At 40.4% G+C, this 21,126-nt stretch overlaps 1 protein-coding gene across 3 annotated transcripts in view; it reads right to left on the bottom strand.

Moving 5' to 3' along the window:
* The window catches only part of IL1RAP (interleukin 1 receptor accessory protein), a 340,076-nt gene that overhangs the window by 7,089 nt on the left and 311,861 nt on the right, over positions 1–21,126 (bottom strand). For 2 of the 3 annotated variants that reach the window (XM_073589429.1, XM_073589428.1), the window contains exons 9-10: positions 15,359–15,508; positions 13,631–13,774 (exon numbers count right to left, since the gene is read on the bottom strand). In XM_073589429.1, the coding sequence (XP_073445530.1) occupies positions 13,631–13,774; positions 15,359–15,508 (294 nt within the window). Of the gene's footprint in view, positions 1–10,644; positions 12,854–13,630; positions 13,775–15,358; positions 15,509–21,126 lie in introns of those variants that run through there. The other variant, XM_073589430.1, reaches the window with a different exon arrangement.

Raw genomic sequence — 21,126 nt, 5'->3', positions numbered from 1 at the left:
GGCAGGCAAACTAAAGGGCCTGTCACACTAAGCGATATCGCTAGCAATATCGCTATAACGTCACTGGTTTTTGTGACGTTATAGCGATATTGCTAGCGATATCGCTATGTCTGATACTTACCTCCGACCGGCTCCCCCGCTGGTTATCGCTGATCGCGCGAGAACGTCCTGGACTGTTTCTCGTCGTCAGCTTCCTGCTGTGATGACGAGCGACGCGTGGACGCGGGCGGGAGGACGTCAGGATCGCCGCGTCTGACAGGTAAGTAACGACCCCCCCGACCCCTGCTATGTCTCTGGTGAGATCTGCCTGTGTGGCAGCTCACTAGCGACCACTTAGCGATGTACCAGCGATCCTGACCGCGTCATATCGCTGGTCGGGATCGCTGGTGCATCGCTAAGTGTGACAGTACCTTTACAATATATCACAGAATTTACTGTTGTACATGTACCCACATGTCCCACAATCTAAAGACATACTGATAGGGAATTTAGATTGTGAGCCTCATCGGGGACAGTGATGATAATGTGTGCAAAAACTGTAAAGCGCTGCGGAATATGTTAGCGCTATATAAAAATTAAAAAAAAAAAAATTAAAAAAAATAAAGATTATTATTATTATGTACAAAAAAAACAACATTTAAACCCAAACATTATAAACAAAAGCAAGAAAAAAATACAATGTGCAGAGAAAACTGGAATTTAATTTAGTAAACGGTATCAAGACAACGCTGTTAGCTGACGGAAGGTAGTGGAATGCGATATTGCATCTCATGAATATTCCGGGGATATATTAAGACTTATTTAGAAACTTCTCTGCAAATCCTATGCATTTTATTGGTGACAGATCGCTCAGTGCCAGACACAAGGAAATTGGATTGCATGAACCACTACTTGAAAACTGTCATGGTGACATGTTGTGGACACGCTGGTAAACGTCGCTATGGCCAAGAGTCTATAAAAGATCTATAAAAGAAGGATTTCCTTTGGGTGAACATAAGGCAGTTAACTGAGTCTGAAGGTATAGAAGCCCATTATGTAATATATAATTTTATGGTGTAGCAGTAATAAAGTGTAAGGCAGGGACATCATTAATCTTATTCATTGCCTCTTACTGCCTAATTGTTTCCCTTTCACAGAATATTGATGTGTATATGCATATTCAATAACGTCTGCCCAATGGGAGTGGTTTGGTTTGGGTTTTCTGGAGTTAATTCTGCTTCATTGTACTCTAATCTCCAATCTTGATTTAAATTCATTGTGGCACATAAGATAATGTATTCTCCTGACAGTCTTCTTAAACTGAAATTGATTCTTTATGATTAGACTTGCATGAAAAAAAAATCTTGCTGCTAAGTTTCGCAGAGTAGTCTGAAAATCCAAAATGTTATAGTTTTGTGGAAAGAATAAATGCATTATATAAGTATGTTAGAAAACAAGTACCGGTATACCGTATACAGCTCTGGCAAAAATTAATAGACCATCAAATCAAAACCCTGTCATGGGCAGCCCATTCTCCAGACCGGAACCACATTGAAAACCTCTGGAATGTAATCAAGAGGATGAAGGATAGTTACAAGCCATCAAACAAAGAAGAACTGCTTAAATTATTGCGTCAGAAGCAGTATGAAAGACTGGTGGACAGCATGCCAAAACGCATGGAAGCTGTGATTAAAAATCATGCTTATTCCACAAAATATTGATTTCAGAACTCTTCCTGAGTTACAGTAAAACATTAGTATCCTTGTTACTAAATGATTACGAACTTGTTTTCTTTGCATTATTTGAGGTCTGAAAGCACTGGGTTTTTTTTTTTTGACCATTTCTCCTTTTCAGAAAAAACAAAACAAAATGTATTGCTTGGAAATTCGGAGACATGTTGTCAGAAGTTTGTAGACTAAAAGAACAATTTACATTTTACTCAAAAATATACCTATAAAGAGAAAAATCAGACAAACTAAACATTTGGAAGTAGTCTCTTAATTTTTGCCAGAGCTATAGATCTATAGGCATGTATTCTCTGGTTCTTACATGGATATGTAATCAACACTATTAAATTTGGAACAGGTTCTAATATTTGATCCAGGTGATATGCCTCATATCTGGTCAGATTGTCTGCACACAACATAGCCACATGTCTACTTACTCAACCACACAGTAATATGCTACAGCCTTGAGACTTATCCCTGGACGTACTCATCAACAAGAAAAGTACTGGGCTGCCCTGTGACCCCCCCCCCAAATAAAAATTGATATAATTTTTCTGGTTATTAAATTGACAGCAGCACAGGCTTGGAAGAAGCCATCCTCCTTCTTTCCAAGGTCAAACATCACCTCTTCTTACACATGCTCTTTGAAAAATATTCTCTAGGATTATTCTGCTTGTAAGAAGGATTATTATTGTTCTCTCCGTTTTGTCCTCATACTACTAGTTATTTGGGGCAAAAATGATACATAAATAAGGATAGAATGAAAATGATAATCGTATGATATTTCCTGTTCATCACTAAATTGATTTTAATGAGACTTTTTTTTAACATTGTTCAACAGAAAAAAATGTAAAAGCATTGTTATGCATAGAGATCTAAATTCATTAAATGTATTAAACACTTAATAAGGATAACCATTAGTTCCGTACACGTCAGTGTTTCATTGAAATACCTTTGATGGCGATCACAACTATAAGTTATGATAATAATCTTGTTAGCACATCTGTTCAAGCTCTGCCAGGTTACATAAGAACCAATGCATTAAAGGGGTATTCCCATGAACAAAAGTTCATTTTATTCACTAGATCTTGTACTGAAAATAAGATCTATAATAGGAAGGGATTAAATAATATGTTCCTGTGCTGAGATTATCTTATAAATGTGCCTCTGCTGTGTACAGTGTAATGGCTGTGTCTGACCATACAGAGACATGCTCTGATCATACCACAGCTCCTGGGCAGGGGAGAAGCAAAAGAGAGCATACAGATAGCACAGCATGGGATCGCAGCTGATTCTTATTGTAAGGTAAAATATTTCACTGCCTATTTTTAAACAATGTTTTACCTCACAGAATCAGCTGTGATTCCTGGCTGTCCTGTCTGTATACTCTGTTGCTTCCTCCCCTGCCAAGGAGCTGTAGTATGATCAGACCATGTCCCTGCCCAGTCAGACACAGCCATTACACAGTACACAGCAGGGGCTCATTTATAAGATTATCTCAGCACAGGAATATTTGTTTTAATCACATCCAGCTGTGGAGCTTATTTTTATTCCAAGATCTAGTGAATAAAATGAACTTTTGTTTCTGGGAAAACCCCCTTTAACAGCTGTTTTCAAGTCAAGCAAATAATTGCACTCAGACCTTTCTCCATTGTCATACTTCTTTTGGTGGCATTAGTGAGTTTTAGGCTAGGGCTACAATAGAACTTTGGAAGTAACAAGCAAGTCACTTCTAAAGCGCCAAAATGTAACAGAGGCATCAAGCAAACGTCAGCTGTTTGATGGCTATGGCAGCCAAAGTCGCCGTGTAGCACAAGCCGTATGAGTATATCAATCTGGGCAAATTTACATCATAGCACTTTTTGACTGGCTTTATTATAACTGTCATTGATTTAGGGTATATTCCAAAACAGTTTTTTGATACATTTTTGGCATGAACTCCACATCAAAATCCATTCCAGAAATACTACAAATCTGTTTCTAACAAGTTACCCATTCATTTGAAGGCATGTTGTGCTTTTTTTTGGTCATTGGACGTGGAGGAAAACAAAAAGCCTTGCACTGCCCACTTTCATCCGACACGTGCATGAAAATCAGATATGTGCCAGATTTTTTCCACAGGCCACTAGGTCCAAGGAAAAACAATTGGACATGTGCACAGCCCCATAGAATATCCTAGGTATGAGTGTTATCTGTGAAAAACACGGATTGCATTTGTACGAGAGAATCGGTCACGTGTACAAGCTCATAGAGAAAGTGTTATAGCAATTCATTGGTGCACTTTTTCTGTGTGAATCATGGCAAAATCATATTTCAGCAGAAATTTGGTAAAAACCCCCAATATATTGCTGCACCTCTTCCTATAATTAAAACCACATTTTTTCATTTCCCCCATAAAATTATTTCAGTTTCTTTCTTAATGGATTTGTTAACAATTTAGGTGAAAAAGTTCTAAAATGATTCTTCCTGGTAAAAATTTGTTCCATGACAAAAAAAAAAAACTGGCATATTAACAGGGGTGTGTAGACTTTTTTTTAATATCCACTGTAGGTGACAACTATTTTACCACATAAATCAACTGCACTTTTCAGGAACAATAAAAATAATTTCAAGTTGAGACTTTGTCATATCAACCGTGGTGAAAAGCTAAAAATGTAAGTAGCTAATGTTTGATAGCTTTAACAAAAGTGGAATATTGGCAAAATGTAAAGACAAAAACCCCGTTTTAAACAAAAAGTCATTTTCTGGAGACATATTCCCTTCAAAAGCTCCATGGAAACAGTAATGATAAGTAATGTGATGATGATTAAATAAAATAAAGCACAAACAAAATCCAAAACATATAAAAAATGCATTTATTATCACAATACACTGTACAACAAAAGGCACTGACAGAAAAAAATGACAAAATAAAAATGATGATGGATAACAGTAACGTAACAATGATGCAGAAAACAATAGGGAAACTGCTAGTTCAAGAAAGTATTATGCAGAATATGTAAGGAACATTTATGTACTGAGACACTATAAGGCCTGAAGCATGCAAATGTCGGAATTATGGCTGCCAAAAAAGTAATGGGATGAGTACACCACCTAAACATTACTACAATTAAGATGCCTATTGTTGGCAGAACCTACTGGATGGACCTACTCTCTCATATGTATGGGCTCACCCCGACTCTCCCCACATGGCAGATGTTGGAGGAAAAGTATGTGGAACACTGGACTTCAAAGTGACTGATCCTTTGTTCCTACAGGAGATAAGCCACATGTACTCTCAGGTGCTCAGTCAAGTGTTCCTGTGAATGGAGGAGTGAGGAAGAGTAGCTGCTAGTCAAATGTGTGGACCCAGTAGCTCTTAAAAGTACAGTACACTGGCATCCATAAGAGAAATTTGCACCATGAAAACACACATTCTACAAAATGTTTATGGGCTTATTGAGAGAAGGATAGAAGACAGATAAGAAATACAAATATTTAGGCTATGGTCACACGTTGCATTTTTAATGCTAAGTTTGTGCTGTGTTTTACAGTACCAGCAAAAGCTGTGAGAGTTCAGAAATCTCATGCACACACATTGGTTTTTTCCTAACTGATTTGGAGAACTGCTGTTTTTTTTTTTTTAAAACGGCAGCATGTCACTTCTTTATGCATTTTTTTTCACCCATAGAAAGCAATGGTTACGTGCAAAAAAGCTGCAAAAAATGCAGGTATCAGGTTTGGCTGCTTTTTGGTGCAAAAACATGAGGAAATTGCATCATGCTTTTTGGGGACACTAAAATTTATAAGCATGCACAAGAGACAATAAAAATGGTGAAAAAAAAAACAGCAAAACCTGCTTTATATAAGCAGTTTCTTTACTGCCAAGAGAGCAGGTTTTGCTGAAGAAGAAAACCGCGTAAAAACCGCGTAAAAACCGCAATGTGTGAACATAGCCTAAATGTGTTTCTTTTAATCTGCTCATACCTTACAGTAATTCAGGGGAGCTTTTTACATGATGACAAATTCTTTTTATCAGTGCCATACTTACGCAATACTTAGCAGATTTGTATGAACAATACTGTTTAATGATGAGGCGTTACCTTTTTTTTAGTTCTGTTATAATGAAGAAAGGGATATATGTATTGTTTCAAAACACACAGGCCCCAATTCATCATTTATGTTTTTTTTTTTAAGTCATTTTTTCTTTTTTGTCTTCTAGTAATAATCATTGCTTTTTGGGACAAATTCTTCAAAATGGCACGCACCTTTCATGAATTTGGGGGAAAGTAAAATATGTTTTTTTTTCTCTCTCCTGAACAGGACAAAAAGACGAATGTTTCGAAAATTTGCAAATTATCAGCCAAAATGCTGACGTACTTAAAAGTACACCAGTGAGGAACTTAAGTGAAGTTACAGCAAAATTGGCGACTTTTTAAAACGTTGCAATTGATGAATCAGGCAAAAAAAACTGGAATAACTCAAAACTGCCCACATAGCGTAAAAAAAAAAAAAAAACAGGTGATCACAAATAAAATAGAGTAAAAGAAAATAGAATAATGAATTGGGTAAAAAAAAAAAAACGGGTGCAGAACACAAAACTCAACAACAAAAAATAGACGCAAAAGGCAATGATAAATTGGGGCCAATACTGTATAAATGAGCACCTAAATAAAAAATAATTTTTGCACTTTGATAATTAATAATACAAACCATTAAACATAACTGTAAACATATGAAACACATTCATCTTTCTCTCTCTTTAAATGTGTTGTCCAAGCATAGTAATATGATGATTTATCTATAGAATAAGTCATCACTAGCTGATAAGTGGGAGTCTGACACCCAGTCCCCGCCACTGATCAGTTGTTTTATACTCTGGCAGTGGCCAAATGTGAGAACTGTTGAGCACAGCTCCAAAATGTAGCAGCCACGGCAAAATCGCTCCCATTATATTATTTTAAAGAAGGTGTAGTACTGCAGTAACTGGCAGTGCCACTACACTTTGAATGGAGATACTAATTGCAGCTCTGTTCAAAGAGTTCACATCCGGCCACCAACAGAGCAAAAATCAGCTGATTGGTGGGAACATCAGGTGTTGGATCCTCAATTTTTGCTACTGTTGACCTATCCTGTAGATTGGTCATTAAATACTACAGTGGGGAAAAAAAGTATTTAGTCAGTCAGCAATAGTGCAAGTTCCACCACTTAAAAAGATGAGAGGCGTCTGTAATTTACATCATAGGTAGACCTCAACTATGGGAGACAAACTGAGAAGAAAAAATCCAGAAAATCACATTGTCTGTTTTGTTTTCATTTTATTTGCATATTATGGTGGAAAATAAGTATTTGGTCAGAAACAAAATTTCATCTCAATACTTTGTGATATATCCTTTGTTGGCAATGACAGAGGTCAAACGTTTTCTGTAAGTCTTCACAAGGTTGCCACACACTGTTGTTGGTATGTTGGCCCATTCCTCCATGCAGATCTCCTCTAGAGCAGTGATGTTTTTGGCTTTTCGCTTGGCAACACGGACTTTCAACTCCCTCCAAAGGTTTTCTATAGGGTTGAGATCTGGAGACTGGCTAGGCCACTCCAGGACCTTGAAATGCTTCTTACGAAGCCACTCCTTCGTTGCACTGGCGGTGTGCTTTGGATCATTGTCATGTTGAAAGATCCAGCTACGTTTCATCTTCAATGCCCTTGCTGATGGAAGGAGGTTTGCACTCAAAATCTCACGAGACATGGCCCCATTCATTCTTTCATGTACCCGGATCAGTCGCCCTGGCCTTTTTGCAGAGAAACAGCCCCAAAGCATGATGCTTCCACCACCATGCTTTACAGTAGGTATGGTGTTTGATGGATGCAACTCAGTATTCTTTTTCCTCCAAACACGACAAGTTGTGTTTCTACCAAACAGTTCCAGTTTGGTTTCATCAGACCATAGGACATTCTCCCAAAACTCCTCTGGATCATCCAAATGCTCTCTAGCAAACTTCAGATGGGCCCGGACATGTACAGGCTTAAGCAGTGGGACACGTCTGGCACTGCAGGATCTGAGTCCATGGTGGCGTAGTGTGTTACTTATGGTAGGCCTTGTTACATTGGTCCCAGCTCTCTGCAGTTCATTCAAAAGGTCCCCCCGCGTGGTTCTGGGATTTTTGCTCACGTTCTTGTGATCAATCTGACCCCACGAGGTGGGATTTTGCGTGGAGCACCAGATCGAGGGAGATTATCAGTGGTCTTGTATGTCTTCCATTTTCTAATTATTGCTCTCACAGTTGATTTCTTCACTCCAAGCTGGTTGGCTATTGCAGATTCAGTCTTCCCAGCCTGGTGCAGGGCTACAATTTTGTTTCTGGTGTCCTTTGACAGCTCTTTGGTCTTCACCATAGTGGAGTTTGGAGTCAGACTGTTTGAGGGTGTGCACAGGTGTCTTTTTATACTGATAACAAGTTTAAACAGGTGCCATTACTACAGGTAATGAGTGGAGGAAAGAGGAGACTCTTAAAGAAGAAGTTACAGGTCTGTGAGAGCCAGAAATCTTGATTGCTTGTTTCTGACCAAATACTTATTTTCCACCATAATATGCAAATAAAATGAAAAAAAAACAGACAATGTGATTTTCTGGATTTTTTCTTCTCAGTTTGTCTCCCATAGTTGAGGTCTACCTATGATGTAAATTACAGACGCCTCTCATCTTTTTAAGTGGTGGAACTTGCACTCTTGCTGACTGACTAAATACTTTTTTTCCCCACTGTATAGCCTAACAACTCCTTTAGGCAAGTTTCACACTAGCGTTTTGAGGAGCAGCGCACGCTTGCTGTGAAGCTCTGCCCCCTGCCGCGCCTTCTCCGGTCAGCTCCGCCTATGGGCGCATGACGCTGCATGCGACCTGCGTACCCTATCTTTAGCATTGGGTATGCAGGCCGTGCGCACGTATGCTTTTGCCAGCGCATGCGTCCTTTTGACGGTGCGGCGATCTGCACCAAACGCATCGTGTTGCATTTTGGTACGGCTGGCGCACAGTCAAAAGGACGCATGCGCCGGCAAAAGCATACCTGCGCACGGCCTGCATACCCAATGCTAAATATATGGTACGCAGGTCGCATGCGCGGAGCTGACTGGAGGAGACTTGGCAGGGGGCGGAGCTTCACAGCGAGCGTGCGCTGCGTCTCAAAACGCTAGTGTGAAACTAGCCTTAAAGCTTTAAATATCTGCAGTGCCTGACTGATCCCATGACTGTTCAATGTGCTTCCGTCATCGTAACTTGAATTTTAACGAAGCTGCACTAAATGTCTTGGCATGTGATAGAATGTGTGATGGAACTACTACATAAAGAGTGGACACCACGGAATAAATTTGGAGGGCTACTGATGTGTGACCAAGAGAATAATACACCTAAACAGAAGAAAGCAACACATTATATATTACAACTGAAGCAGATGTATACCAGCTGCACTCATCAGAATTTCCAACTCTTTATTCATTGCGGGTAAAAACGAGAGGATCAGACATCCCACTTGGCCAACGCTAATTCTGAAGATATACTTCTCTTGTGACATAGATAGCACTTTGAGCTGAGCACTGTCCGACTAAGGTATAATTAAGGAATTTATTCCGAAACGCATCCATTGTTCACATAGCTTTAATGTTGTCAATACATGTGAATTTTGAATAAAGAAACAAGAATTTGTCCTGGAGGACGGGGGTGCAGACTTTTCCTTCAGCTGGATTTATCTTTATGCCTGCTCAGGCTGTCGAGCACCTGTGCAATTGTGGTGAGCTATTCTGTTTGTTTGGGGACAAACCATTGGTGCCAAGGGCCAAAGAGGTAAGGGGGCCCACTTCTACCTCCAAAATAGCAAGGATCTTCTGTCACAAACATATAAAAGTGCCCATTATGATTGGACTACAAAAGACTCATATACTGTTCTTGCGCAGGAACCCTCTTCTATCTGTGTGTACCCTGACACAGGCGATGAAAAAACATCCAAACTTGTTAAAAACATTTAAAAAGATATTAAAATATAAAAGTGCAGTGGCTGCCTGTAATATGGTACAAGCGGTGTAGTTTACACCTAGCTTTTATTGCCTGGTTTCCCTGGGTTGTGATATATATCTTTAAGTGTTTTTAACATGTGAGGATGTTTTCACACAATCAATATATTTATGAGTCTACAAAGATTTCACCTTATAATATTTTGACGTGTATTAGTAGTCCTTGATGTGTTACTTTCTTTTGTTTGGTTATATATGAATCTCCAATGCAGATGTGAACAGAGCCCAAGATTTAGTTTGCAAGAAACCCGATATATAAAAAAAAATGCTATAAACCTGCAGATATGGGGGTAATATGCAGATTAATAGCATTTTGAAGCTGTGCAGCCACCACACTGAAAGCCTGTCTGCCGGGAGGTAATGAACTTTATTTCTCCATTCAGAGGAGTGGCCGTCGCAGACTCCGTGACCGCTCAGTACATATTGATTGGTGAATGACACCACGCCCCCAGCACTCACTGACAGCCGGCTCATGCACTGCAGAGCCGGCTGTCAGTCGGTGGCAGGGCGCAGTTACAGCTGCCGCTCACTATGTACTGAGCAGTGACTGGATTCACGCCTCTATGAATGAAAGCTTGAAGCTGACGGGAGGAATAAACATCATCTCCTTACGGCAGCAGGGCACTCAGTGCGCCCGGCCACAGAACACTATTAACCTGCAAATCAATCCGCAGATTAATAGCGTTTCTTCACATGACAGGTTCTCTTTAAATTGGTTGTCCAAGACATGTCAATCAGACAAGTCCTTAAAGCCAGATAGATGGAATCAAATTCCAGCCATGACCTGTAACAGACTTTCATTCATTTATGACATGTGTGACAGTCATCTAATACACATCTATTTTGCTGAGAGTACATATAACTGGTGCTTGTATAAAAATCATCTTCATCATTGGGTGAAATCGATTTTCAAAACATGTGATCTTAGAACTCCAAATCTTTACATACAGATCAATAAAAAATTAATACACTGCATTTTATAAGATATACACAGCAGTAACACCCTACAGATATCTCTTGACTGTCCATGTTTTGGGTCTTTGGCTTTTATGGTATAAGATATGTCCGCTCAGCAATTACCTCCACTGCTATATTACATACACATTAATAATACTATTTGGCCACTTTGTGATCAGGGCAAAATTGTCGCGGTCCTTACAAAATGGACGGAGAATTGCAATATCTAACTTATGAAGCTTTTTTCTACTTCAGATAGCAAAAGACAACTAGATCCATCTTGTCTTGAGGTGGCAAATTGTGATAGAAAAGGAAGGAAAAGCCATAGGTACATATATCAATGGCAGCCTCTCATTTACTCCTACAGATCCCAAACCTTCGTGACCTTTTCACTCACTTTTTACTCTACTTAGTAGCTACAGCTCATCTCTTCAGCTCACAATTCTTACTGAAACACTATTTTTAGAGAATGCACTTTACACAGCAGTACCACGTGAACTTTTGAAGAAAAATATTACTGTTTGAATACATGAAGTTTAGTTACTATACATCTGCACTAAATCTCAACCCAATGGGCTAAAATATGGCATCTAACATAATTAAAATACATACTGTGCCTATAGGGAGCTGTCAGTTATTTCCCCACATTAAACTCTACAGGAGTAAATGGGGTGATAGAACTCCAAACATAAGTAGTAAGGCACCAAAAGTTTTTTTTTTTAGATTTTATATGTTTCTCCAACATACTGTGTCAAAGTACACAGCATGTACACCCGAATGGGACATACAATCACATTTCCATATCTCACACATATTAGGCCCAATGTCTAATTGACCCAACAGTATATACAATGAATGTGGAAGGAAGCAGAGTACCCATGGGAGACCCTCACAATCACAGGGGGAGCAAAACAACTCCAATTTACACAGAATTATGTGTTTTTCCAGCATTAGTTTTTATCCGCCCTTTAATGAAATTTTTGTGTTTAAGCTAATCTATCTTGTGTTTGGTTCACTTTATAGGTTTGGCTTTTGTCACTTTAAATCTTTATTTTAAGCAGAGCATTATGACTAGTCTTGAAACCAGGCTGAGCAAAACAACAAGACATGAGTAAAAACAGGAGAGTTTGAAACGCGTTGGTGGTTGGTCTCCCCGTTATACTTGCTTGCGTAATTTTTATCTTGGAAAAATAATATTGTCATTTTTAATATGAAGGGTGATGGAATCAATACGTATATGCAACCACTACAGAATCGTGGTCTGGATTGCAAGCTCATGGGCTGCTATAAATACACCATTTTGGAAAGACATACATTTTTAATTCTAAATTCCCTGAGTATTTGGATCCAATTATTTTGCTTGTTAAGAACATTTCATCAGAGGCGTCTTACTGATATACTATACTTACTGAATTACTGATGTTATCTACTTTGTATTTATACAACTTTAAGAAATAGAACCACTTGGTTTCATTTCATATCTTGTCCCGAGTCCCTTCCTGTTATCACTATACACTCAGAATCACTATTCGCGTCCTGACGCTTCACTTGCAACGTTTGGGCAGTAATGGTATTAGGCCTCCTTTACTAATATATATGTTACCTGCTTCAGTTTTATGTTACATATTTTAAAATCCAGTTCATGATATATACCAGTCAGTATGTCTATAAATTCACAAATGAAATTGATTTTTTATTTCAAAGACCCAAATTGATGCCATTTTGGTTTTAGAGCCTCAAATTTACCGCTTATGACTTTGAGTAGGTGCATTTTTGCCACACTCTGTACCAAATTCCAGATTTAGAGGAACCATTTGGAATCTATTTTTATTTGAAGAGGTTTTCTTAACAGGCAGCGCCACATGGAGCTGTTTCCAAAATCTACCACCAGGATACTTTGATTTTTCTCCTTTCCACTTGATAACACTAAGTACTGATTGGGCTAGCTTTAGTTCCTTCACTTTCTCTCTATTCTTTATAGACTTATATTTAACTAAGACAAGACGGATGTTGCCCTCGGAAGCCATGTTCTCCAAGCCAGCCTTCAGCTCCAAGAGGGCCTGTGTACCTTGGTGGACATAACTGGGGCTAATCACAACAAGCAGACGTCGGCTTTTCTTAATGAAGCTCAGTGTTTCGTCTGTAACGACTGGGAAAAGAAAGGTGACATGTTAAAGTAATGGAACATTTGATACTGATCCTTGCTACACATCAGAATTTCTAATCCACAACGTGCAGAAAGGAATCTAAGGGCTCCAGTTCTTGAAAAAAAAAATTGCTGTATAAAGATTTAATTTATAATTTGACCTTATTTTAAGTGTCAAGAACACAGGACCGTAATAAAAAGTGTAACTAATTAGCAAAGTTTTCATAGTTGGAACACAATTAATTTTACCTTAATGAAAATTTAAAATACTTTGTTGAAGTCTAATCATTTCTTTTCAATTTTCCTAACCACAGTCTAACCACTTGAGAGTCTAGACAGTTTCCTAAACCGCTAGACATATATTCAATACACCAGATGGTTGCAGCAACCGGACATATGTTTCCTACCAAATATAAGACCAAGTACATCCAAAGAATAAATTGTCTTACTGTGCGGTACAGCAGAGTTATAAATAGGAGATGTGTCTGGCTGTGTGAAATTTAAGGAGAGGTCATCTAGCAAAATGTTTAGCAGTAGGAGTAAGTTTTAGCTTGACCCTAATTTATTTCTGTCACATGTTCTCTGTGTCTCGGAAGACAGAAGAACAGAAATAATCTTTACATTGACTAAAAACTAGTGTAATGTAAAACGGGTCAGTTAATGGGAGGATACCTAGGTTTATTGGATTTATGGAGTGCTAGTAAGTCTTGTGAATTCATAAAGAAATTGGAACAGAAGTACTTGAAAGAATAAAAAAAAGATAGAGAAGCAGTTACTTACTTCCACCTGGTAAGCTGTCTCTGTCAAAGATACATAGTTTGTAGCCAAATTCATTTTCCAAGACCCCTCTTAGTGTGACTAGAACAAACTCTTCTTCCTCTGCATTTCTTGCATAGGATACATACACATCATACTCCTTTCCATCTAGGAGAAACAGAAAATGCTAGGCATAAAAGTACAGACATGACTCCTGTCTTATTTTGAGATATGTAAAGAAGAGTGTTGTGAGAGGAGAGCTGTTTGTGTTACTTAAAAGGGTTGTCCCCTTTGAGAAAAACCTGGACCCTAGGTGCAGTTTGTTATAAAAAAAGACCCCTGTACTTAACTCACTAACCCTGGGTTCGATGCCGAGGTTTCGCCAATGCTCCTGGTATCAGTTATTGACTGCAGCATTGACGTCACATCGACCGTGAGACAGGCAATCATGAAACGCAGTGGCTCTGCCTGTTTAGATTGAACGACCCATTCAGAGCTGCTGAGCTCACCAAATGGCTGCCACACTGTTGGCGTGGATTCAGCAATGCAGGTAATAACTGATGACAGGAGCAGCAGTGGAGACTCAGCGGTGTATTCAGAGATGGTGAGTAAAGAAAGGTTTGCTTGTTTTTTTAACAATCTGCACTCAGGAACCAGGATTTCTGAAAGAGGACAACCTCTTTAAGCCCTCATATACTTTAGATATCTGTTGGCCGAACAAGAGCTAGCTAAAAATTATAGATGGTTCTGGCGATAGCCATCTTCCCCATACACAGTAGCACGCAGCTGGCTGAAAAGTTCTGTGTTATCTATAAAAGAGCTGCTGTCAGACATTCCTGGCAGTGGCTTATTTCTTAAAGAACAAAAGGATTAGCAGTCTAAAATTGGACATGTCATCAGATCTTTCTTTTCCCTGACATCATGCAAGAAGACAGTCAGGAGGCCACCATACACGTTAGACTGTAGGTCATCTATATTGGCGGATTCAGCCAACAACAGTCTAATATTTATGGGGCGTAGTTTACAAAACCTTTTCTTTTTAAAGCTGGTCGTCCTGTGCCACTCATCTCAAGATATCTCGATAAAGGTAATTAGAGACAAACATGCAGTATAAACAAACAAAAAAAACATGGAAAAAAATTAGATTCTTACAAGACACCTGCTCTACAAGGATATACATTTTAAAATAGTTATTAGAGATAAAAACAAACATGTCTCCTTAATTCCAAAATAAGCTCTACCCACTAAAGTGAATGGAAAATATTGGGCACCTGGACAAGTGCGACACAGATATTTTTCCTTAGAACTTTAAAGGGGTTGTCCGTTTTATTTTTTAAATTCTCTGGCTTTTGTACATCAAAATGACAAAGATAGCTTTAGTTCCTAACTCGCCAACTCTGTGTTGCAGACTCTGTTCATGTGGTTGCAGCAGTGACATCACACTGACATCATACAACTGCTGCAACCAATTACTAAGCTCATGGTGATGTTGAGTTGGACAGCACCAGTCCGATGAGCCCAGTGATTGGTGCTGTGGCCACGAGATGTTGATGTGACATCAACAATGAAGCAACATCAAAAAAGACCAAAGGGAAGCATTAAAGAGCCAGCGCTGGTGCTGGAGTGGGTACGAGCAGCTGTCTTATTATTGTGCACAAAAAACAGTGGTGGATTGAAAAAATAAAAAGGACAACCACTTTAATGTAACCAATTTACTGATAAAGGATTTTCTTTGGTTTAAGTAAATTGTACCTCCAATGGTTTCATCTGTGCCAAAGTGAGCCCTGTAGAAGAGCACCATTTCCAGCCAGTACACGTGATACACAACTACAAAGCACACTACAAGAAACAGGGTTGCTCCAAGTCCACATGCCAGCTCTGTGATGTATCGCGGTGGCCCAACTGTATACAAATGGAAATGAACAATCCTTATTAGTGCAGTATTAGACCATGTCAATAATAATACGCTGCATATTCAAAGGTCTCTTGTGATTTCACCTTGTAAAGAAGTATAGTTAATAAAGATGTAAATTTGTTTCTACAATACACGTCAATACTGTATAATAATACGGCTTCTTTAGCATATGTCATTTTACATATGACCAATGTGAATAAGGAGCAATCTCCTGTCCAATTTCCAAATTATCCTGACATTGGATGTCTTGCGGAATCTATCTAGATACACTAGAGTAGAGTACCATGAATGTATCTCATTGTAACTTCTCGTTATCCTTGTTTATGTCAATAATTGTTTAACAGACAAGGAAAAGAGTGAACGCCGTCTTCTCATGGGAAATTGATCAGAGAAGTTTGCGGAAAAAGTGTCAAGAGTTCACAATTACATTTACGGAAAGGCAGATAATGGTTGAAAGGTCAGCGCCCAGCAAGAAAGTGCAAAACCTTACAAGCTGATCAATCCAAATTTCTGTCACTATATCAATGGGAGAAACATGACCACTCAATATGACTTAGGAGCCAATACCGCACAGGGCTCAAAATCTGTATAATATGTGCAATTTATTTTTTATATACATTAAATAACATCTTTTGCTAGGATTAAAAATGGACAAGCATACTTGAAGGGGTTGACCATTATTGGGGCCCTAGGGCCATTTTGGTAGAAGGTTGTATTTAAATCAATTCCATTTTTCAGGTCTTATTTTTTCCCTACTCAACTGCCATCAGATAGTAGAACCATGGTTAATTATGAAAGGTGAATATCTTTTCAGAAATGTAGAAAAGTGTGGTTTGTTGGCTTTTCTTGCCCTTCAAAAGAAATGTAGCTACTTCATAGAAAATGTTAAATGAAAGCATAGTTGTATTTCATCTGACCAATGGAGTCTTTGACTTTTTGGTAGTATTTAAAAAGTACTCGCCCAGTGCCTGCCAAGATCATAATGTGAAGAGCTCGGGACAAATGATAAAAAGGATGGACAAAGGTCCTTTAGAAAGACGCAGCGCACAATTAAAAAAGTACATGCAGTCCTTTAATAAAACAATTCTAACACAAAACACAATTCCACTTTCATTATAGCAGAACTTATGTTTATAAGAAATATTGTCTGCCTGCTGTTCCTGGCTGCTCACAAAAGATACGTCATGATGTGACAGCCATATGCTGCTTTTATGCCTTCACCTATATTTTTTAAGCAAAGATGACGTGCAACGGCAGAGTGGGCAAAGAACTATATTGATGAGCCAAGTATATAATCCTTTTTTTATTTTCACAGTTTAAACCTTTAAAGAGTTTTTCTTGTAACTCATAAAATCCTGTTAAATCAAGCTGCTTTTGACAGGAAATACAAATACCTACCTATATATTTGGTATGTACAGTGCCATGAAAAAGAATTCATACCCCGTGTACTTTTCCACATATTTTCACATTACACCAACAAATTTAAGTGAAGTGTAAAGAAAATGATATATAACATTGTATTTTTATACAGTAGTGCCAACAAGTTCCACGGCACATTATAATTCATGGTTTTCGAAGTATTTAAAAAAAATATGAATCTGAAAATTGTGACTTGCATTTGTATTCAGCCCTCTGTAGTCTGACACCCCTAACTAAATTACCGAGTGACCAATTGCCTCCAGAAGTAACGTCATTAGTAAATTGAGTCCACGTATGTGCAATTTATTCTCAGTATAACTATAGCTGTTCTGTAAAGGCCTCAGAAGTTTGTCTAAGAACTTTAGGAGAGATAAAGTTGTGGAGTGGAATAAAGCAGGGTTAGGGTATAAAAAAAATCCTAAGCTCTAAAAGTCAAACGGAGCGCTATTCAATTCATCATCCTTAATTGGAAGTAGTATTGCACCACTGCAAACCTACCAACACATGGCTCTCCACCTAAACTTACATTCCAAACTAGTAAAACACTAATTACAGAAGCAGGTAAGAGGCCCATAGTCACTCTGGAAGAGCTGAAGAGATCAACCGGTCAAGAGGAAGAATCTGTCCACAGGACTATTAGCAGTAAAGGGGGCTTTATACATAGCGATATCGCTAACAATATCGCTAAAGCGTCACCGATTTTGTGACGCAGCAGCGATATTGCTAGCGATATTGCTACATGTGATACTTACCTCCGACCGGCTCCCCCGCTGGCTATCGCTGATCGGGCGAGATCGGCCTGGTCCATTTCTCGTCGTCGGCTTCCTGCTGTTGCCGACGAGCGAGCCATGGACGCGGGCAGAGGACGTCTTCATCGCCGCGTCTGAAAGGTAAGAGCGACCGCCGAGCGCTGCTGCATTGCTAGTGAGATCTGCCTGTTTGGCAGCTCACTAGCGACCATTTAGCGATGCACCAGCGATCCTGACCGGGTCGTATCGTGGTCGGGATCTGGGCTTTAATGAAGAGTAGCAAGAAGAAAGCCATTTTTGAAAGCAAACTATAAGATGTCTAGTTTGCAGTTGGCAAAAAGCCATTAAGGGGACACATCTAGCAGGTGGAATAAGGTGCTTTGGTCAGATGAAACCAAAGTAGAACTGTCATGATCCCAGCGCAGGTTTTGACCTGCACGTCAGGGGTTAATGTCATGAGCCAAGTGCAGGGGGTTAATTATTGTGGCCTCTCTTTGGTTCAGGGAGAGCTTCTTATAGCCTTGGGAAACTCCAATCCCTGTCAGTTATACTTTTGCCTTTGGCCAAGTGTGGTGACCCCTGTGCCTGTTCGTTGTCTTCTAGCTTGCTTATATGGTTCTGACCCGGTTCTGCCCCCTGTTGTGAGTTTGCCTGTTGATTCTGTACTGTATATCTGTTTCTCTGGTTTCTGACTTCTTGGCTACGTCCTGACTATCCGTTCGGTGTAATCCTTTGGTATTGTTGCGCTATCTCGTGTTTTGACCCCGGCCTGATCTGTTTACGTCCCTGTCTATACCCCTTGGTAACTTTGTGCCGTAGTTACCATTCTAGTTTTCCTGCAGCTCCTAGCTCTCTGGAGTTTAGGCCACGCCCCCAGCAGTCACGTGCTTTAGGTCCTGCTGGTCTGAAGCACGCATCTTCACTGCTGCTGCCCGCTCCTCAGGTATCTTTGAGCACAGTTTGTCTTACTCAGGACACACGCACTGGCTCAGTGAGCAAGTGCAGTGCGGTGTTCCTGACATTATAACTGACCGTGAACTTTTTTTTTTCCTCACTTCTGCAGCATGGACCTAATGCACGCTTTATTTGAGCAGGTGAAATGCTTGACTCGGTCGCTGCAGAAGCTAAGTTTGGAACACCAAACTATGGCCCAGTCCCAACGGCAGGTTGCAGACTCGGTTCAGGGGGCGCTTTCCGCAGGCTTCCAGCAGGTGGGGAATAGAGATGTTATTTTAGTCCCACCCGAATCCCCGGTTAAATTGCCTGACACGTTTGCTGGTAACAAAAATGAATTTAGAGCATTTAAGGAGGGCAGTAAGCTCTTTTTCTCCTTGAGACCCCGTTCCTCTGGGGATGAGAAACAGAGGGTGGGGGTAGTTATGTCCCTGCTTAGGGGATCCCCACAAGCCTGGGCATTTTCTCTTTCCTCTTCTGCCCCTGATAGAATGACTGTGGATGTGTTTTTTGAGGCCTTAGGGCTTATTTACGATGAGCCTGATAGAGTGCGTTTGGCTGAGGACAAGGTGATGAGTGTCTGCCAGGGGGAGCACCCAGCTGAGTGGTTCTGTTCTGAATTTAGACGTTGGGCAGCCGAGATTTCTTGGAGTGATGCCGCCCTCCGGGGGCTGTTCCGTAGAGGCCTGTGTGAATGTCTGAAGGATGCCCTGGCACTCCATTCTCCATCTGACTCCCTGGAGGATGCCATGACCCAAGCGGTTCGCAGACTGCGGGCAAGAGGTGTTATGCAACTTGAAACCCCATTATTCTCCTGTGGAGGGGAGACCCGGACTCCTCCAGTGGCTATGGAGGTGAGCGCTGTCACCTGTGAGAAGGAAAGAAGATGCCGCCGGGAGCAGTTATGCTTCTATTGCGGGAAATCTGGACATTGGAAGGACTGCCCCTCCTGTCCGTCATCCTTCAAGATGGAGGGAAATGACTAGGTCTGGATAGTAGTCGAGGAGGCTACCCAGACCTTCAGGTACAATTTTCCTCACTTGCAAAAACTGTGCTTCAGGTGGAACTGGAACTTTGTTATGGTCCTGTTCAGACTAATGCTTTTGTTGACTGTGGTTCTGCTGTGAATGTGATTGATACCCAAATTAAGACTCTTAATAAGATAGGGACAGTCAAGCTTCAGGATCATGTTAAACTTGTGGCAACTGACTCGTCCCCTCTTACCCAGGACAGTATCTGTTTCAGGTCTGAACTTTTTTCTCTAAAAATGGGTCCCACTCATGTGGAAAAACTAAGCTGTCTTGTGTTAGATAACTTGCCTGCAGGACTGGTACTGGGGATGCCTTGGCTTCAACGCCATAATCCTACCATTGATTGGGTAACAGGTAAGATCACTCAATGGGGATGCGAGGATAAATGTTGTAACCTGGGACCTCTGGTTAACTCTGTTAAATCCATATCTGTGTTGTCTATCGGTCTGGAAGGTATTCCGGAGTACCTGAAGGATTTCGAAGACGTTTTTTCCAAAAGTGAGGCTGAGGCGCTGCCACCACATAGACCCTACGATTGTGCCATTGAGTTAGTACCCGGAGCCAAGTTACCAAGGCTCGGTTGTTCAATTTGTCCGGGCCTGAGCGCCAAGCCCTGAAGAAGTACATAGCTGAGAGTCTCCGCAAAGGGCATATCAGGCCTTCTGTGTCACCCGTGGCAGCAGGATTCTTTTTTGTGAAGAAAGATGGTGGTTTGCGGCCATGCCTTGACTTTCGGGAACATAAGATAACGGTTAGGAACACTTACCCGCTTCCCCTCATCCCAGACTTATGTAACCAGTTATCTGGGGCCCAATGGTTCTCTAAGTTAGATCTCCGGGGGGCCTACAATCTGATAAGGGTTCGGGAAGGGAACGAGTGGAAAACTGCGTTCCTCACGTCAGAAGGACTCTTTGAAAACCTGGTAATGCCGTTTAGGTTAACTAATGCACCCGCTATTTTCCAGAACTTTATCAATGTGGTGTTTTTTGACCTGATAGGTCGTTTTGTTATCATTTATTTGGATGACATTTTGGTGTATTCCCCGGACAGTCAGTCTCACTTGCAACACCTACGGATAGTTCTCCAGAGACTCAGTGAGAACCAATTGTTTGTTAAATTGGAAAAGTGTTCGTTTTTCGTACAGGAACTGTCTTTTTAGGGGCTGATTGTGTCCTGTGAGGGGTTTCGTATGGATCCTAAGAAGGTGCTGGGGATCGCTGACTGGGTTCAGCCTCGAGATCTCAAGGTGCTCCAGTGCTTCTTAGGATTTGCGAACTATTACCGGAGATTCAATAAAGGCTTCTCACAAGTGGTTAAACCACTCACGGATCTTACCCAGAAGGGGGCTGATGTAAAAAATTGGTCTGTACTCGCTAAGGAGTCCTTCTCTGCTCTTAAGAGATGTTTCATGTCCGCCCCGGTGTTGGTCCAACCAGACCTGTCCAAGCCAT

This window comes from Dendrobates tinctorius, unplaced genomic scaffold, assembly GCF_039654945.1.
Source record: "Dendrobates tinctorius isolate UK_male_01 unplaced genomic scaffold, ASM3965494v1 ptg000107l, whole genome shotgun sequence".
Taxonomy (NCBI): domain Eukaryota; kingdom Metazoa; phylum Chordata; class Amphibia; order Anura; family Dendrobatidae; genus Dendrobates; species Dendrobates tinctorius.
Note: the sequence above shows the minus strand (reverse complement) of the source record. Positions and strands in the feature narration are given on the sequence as shown.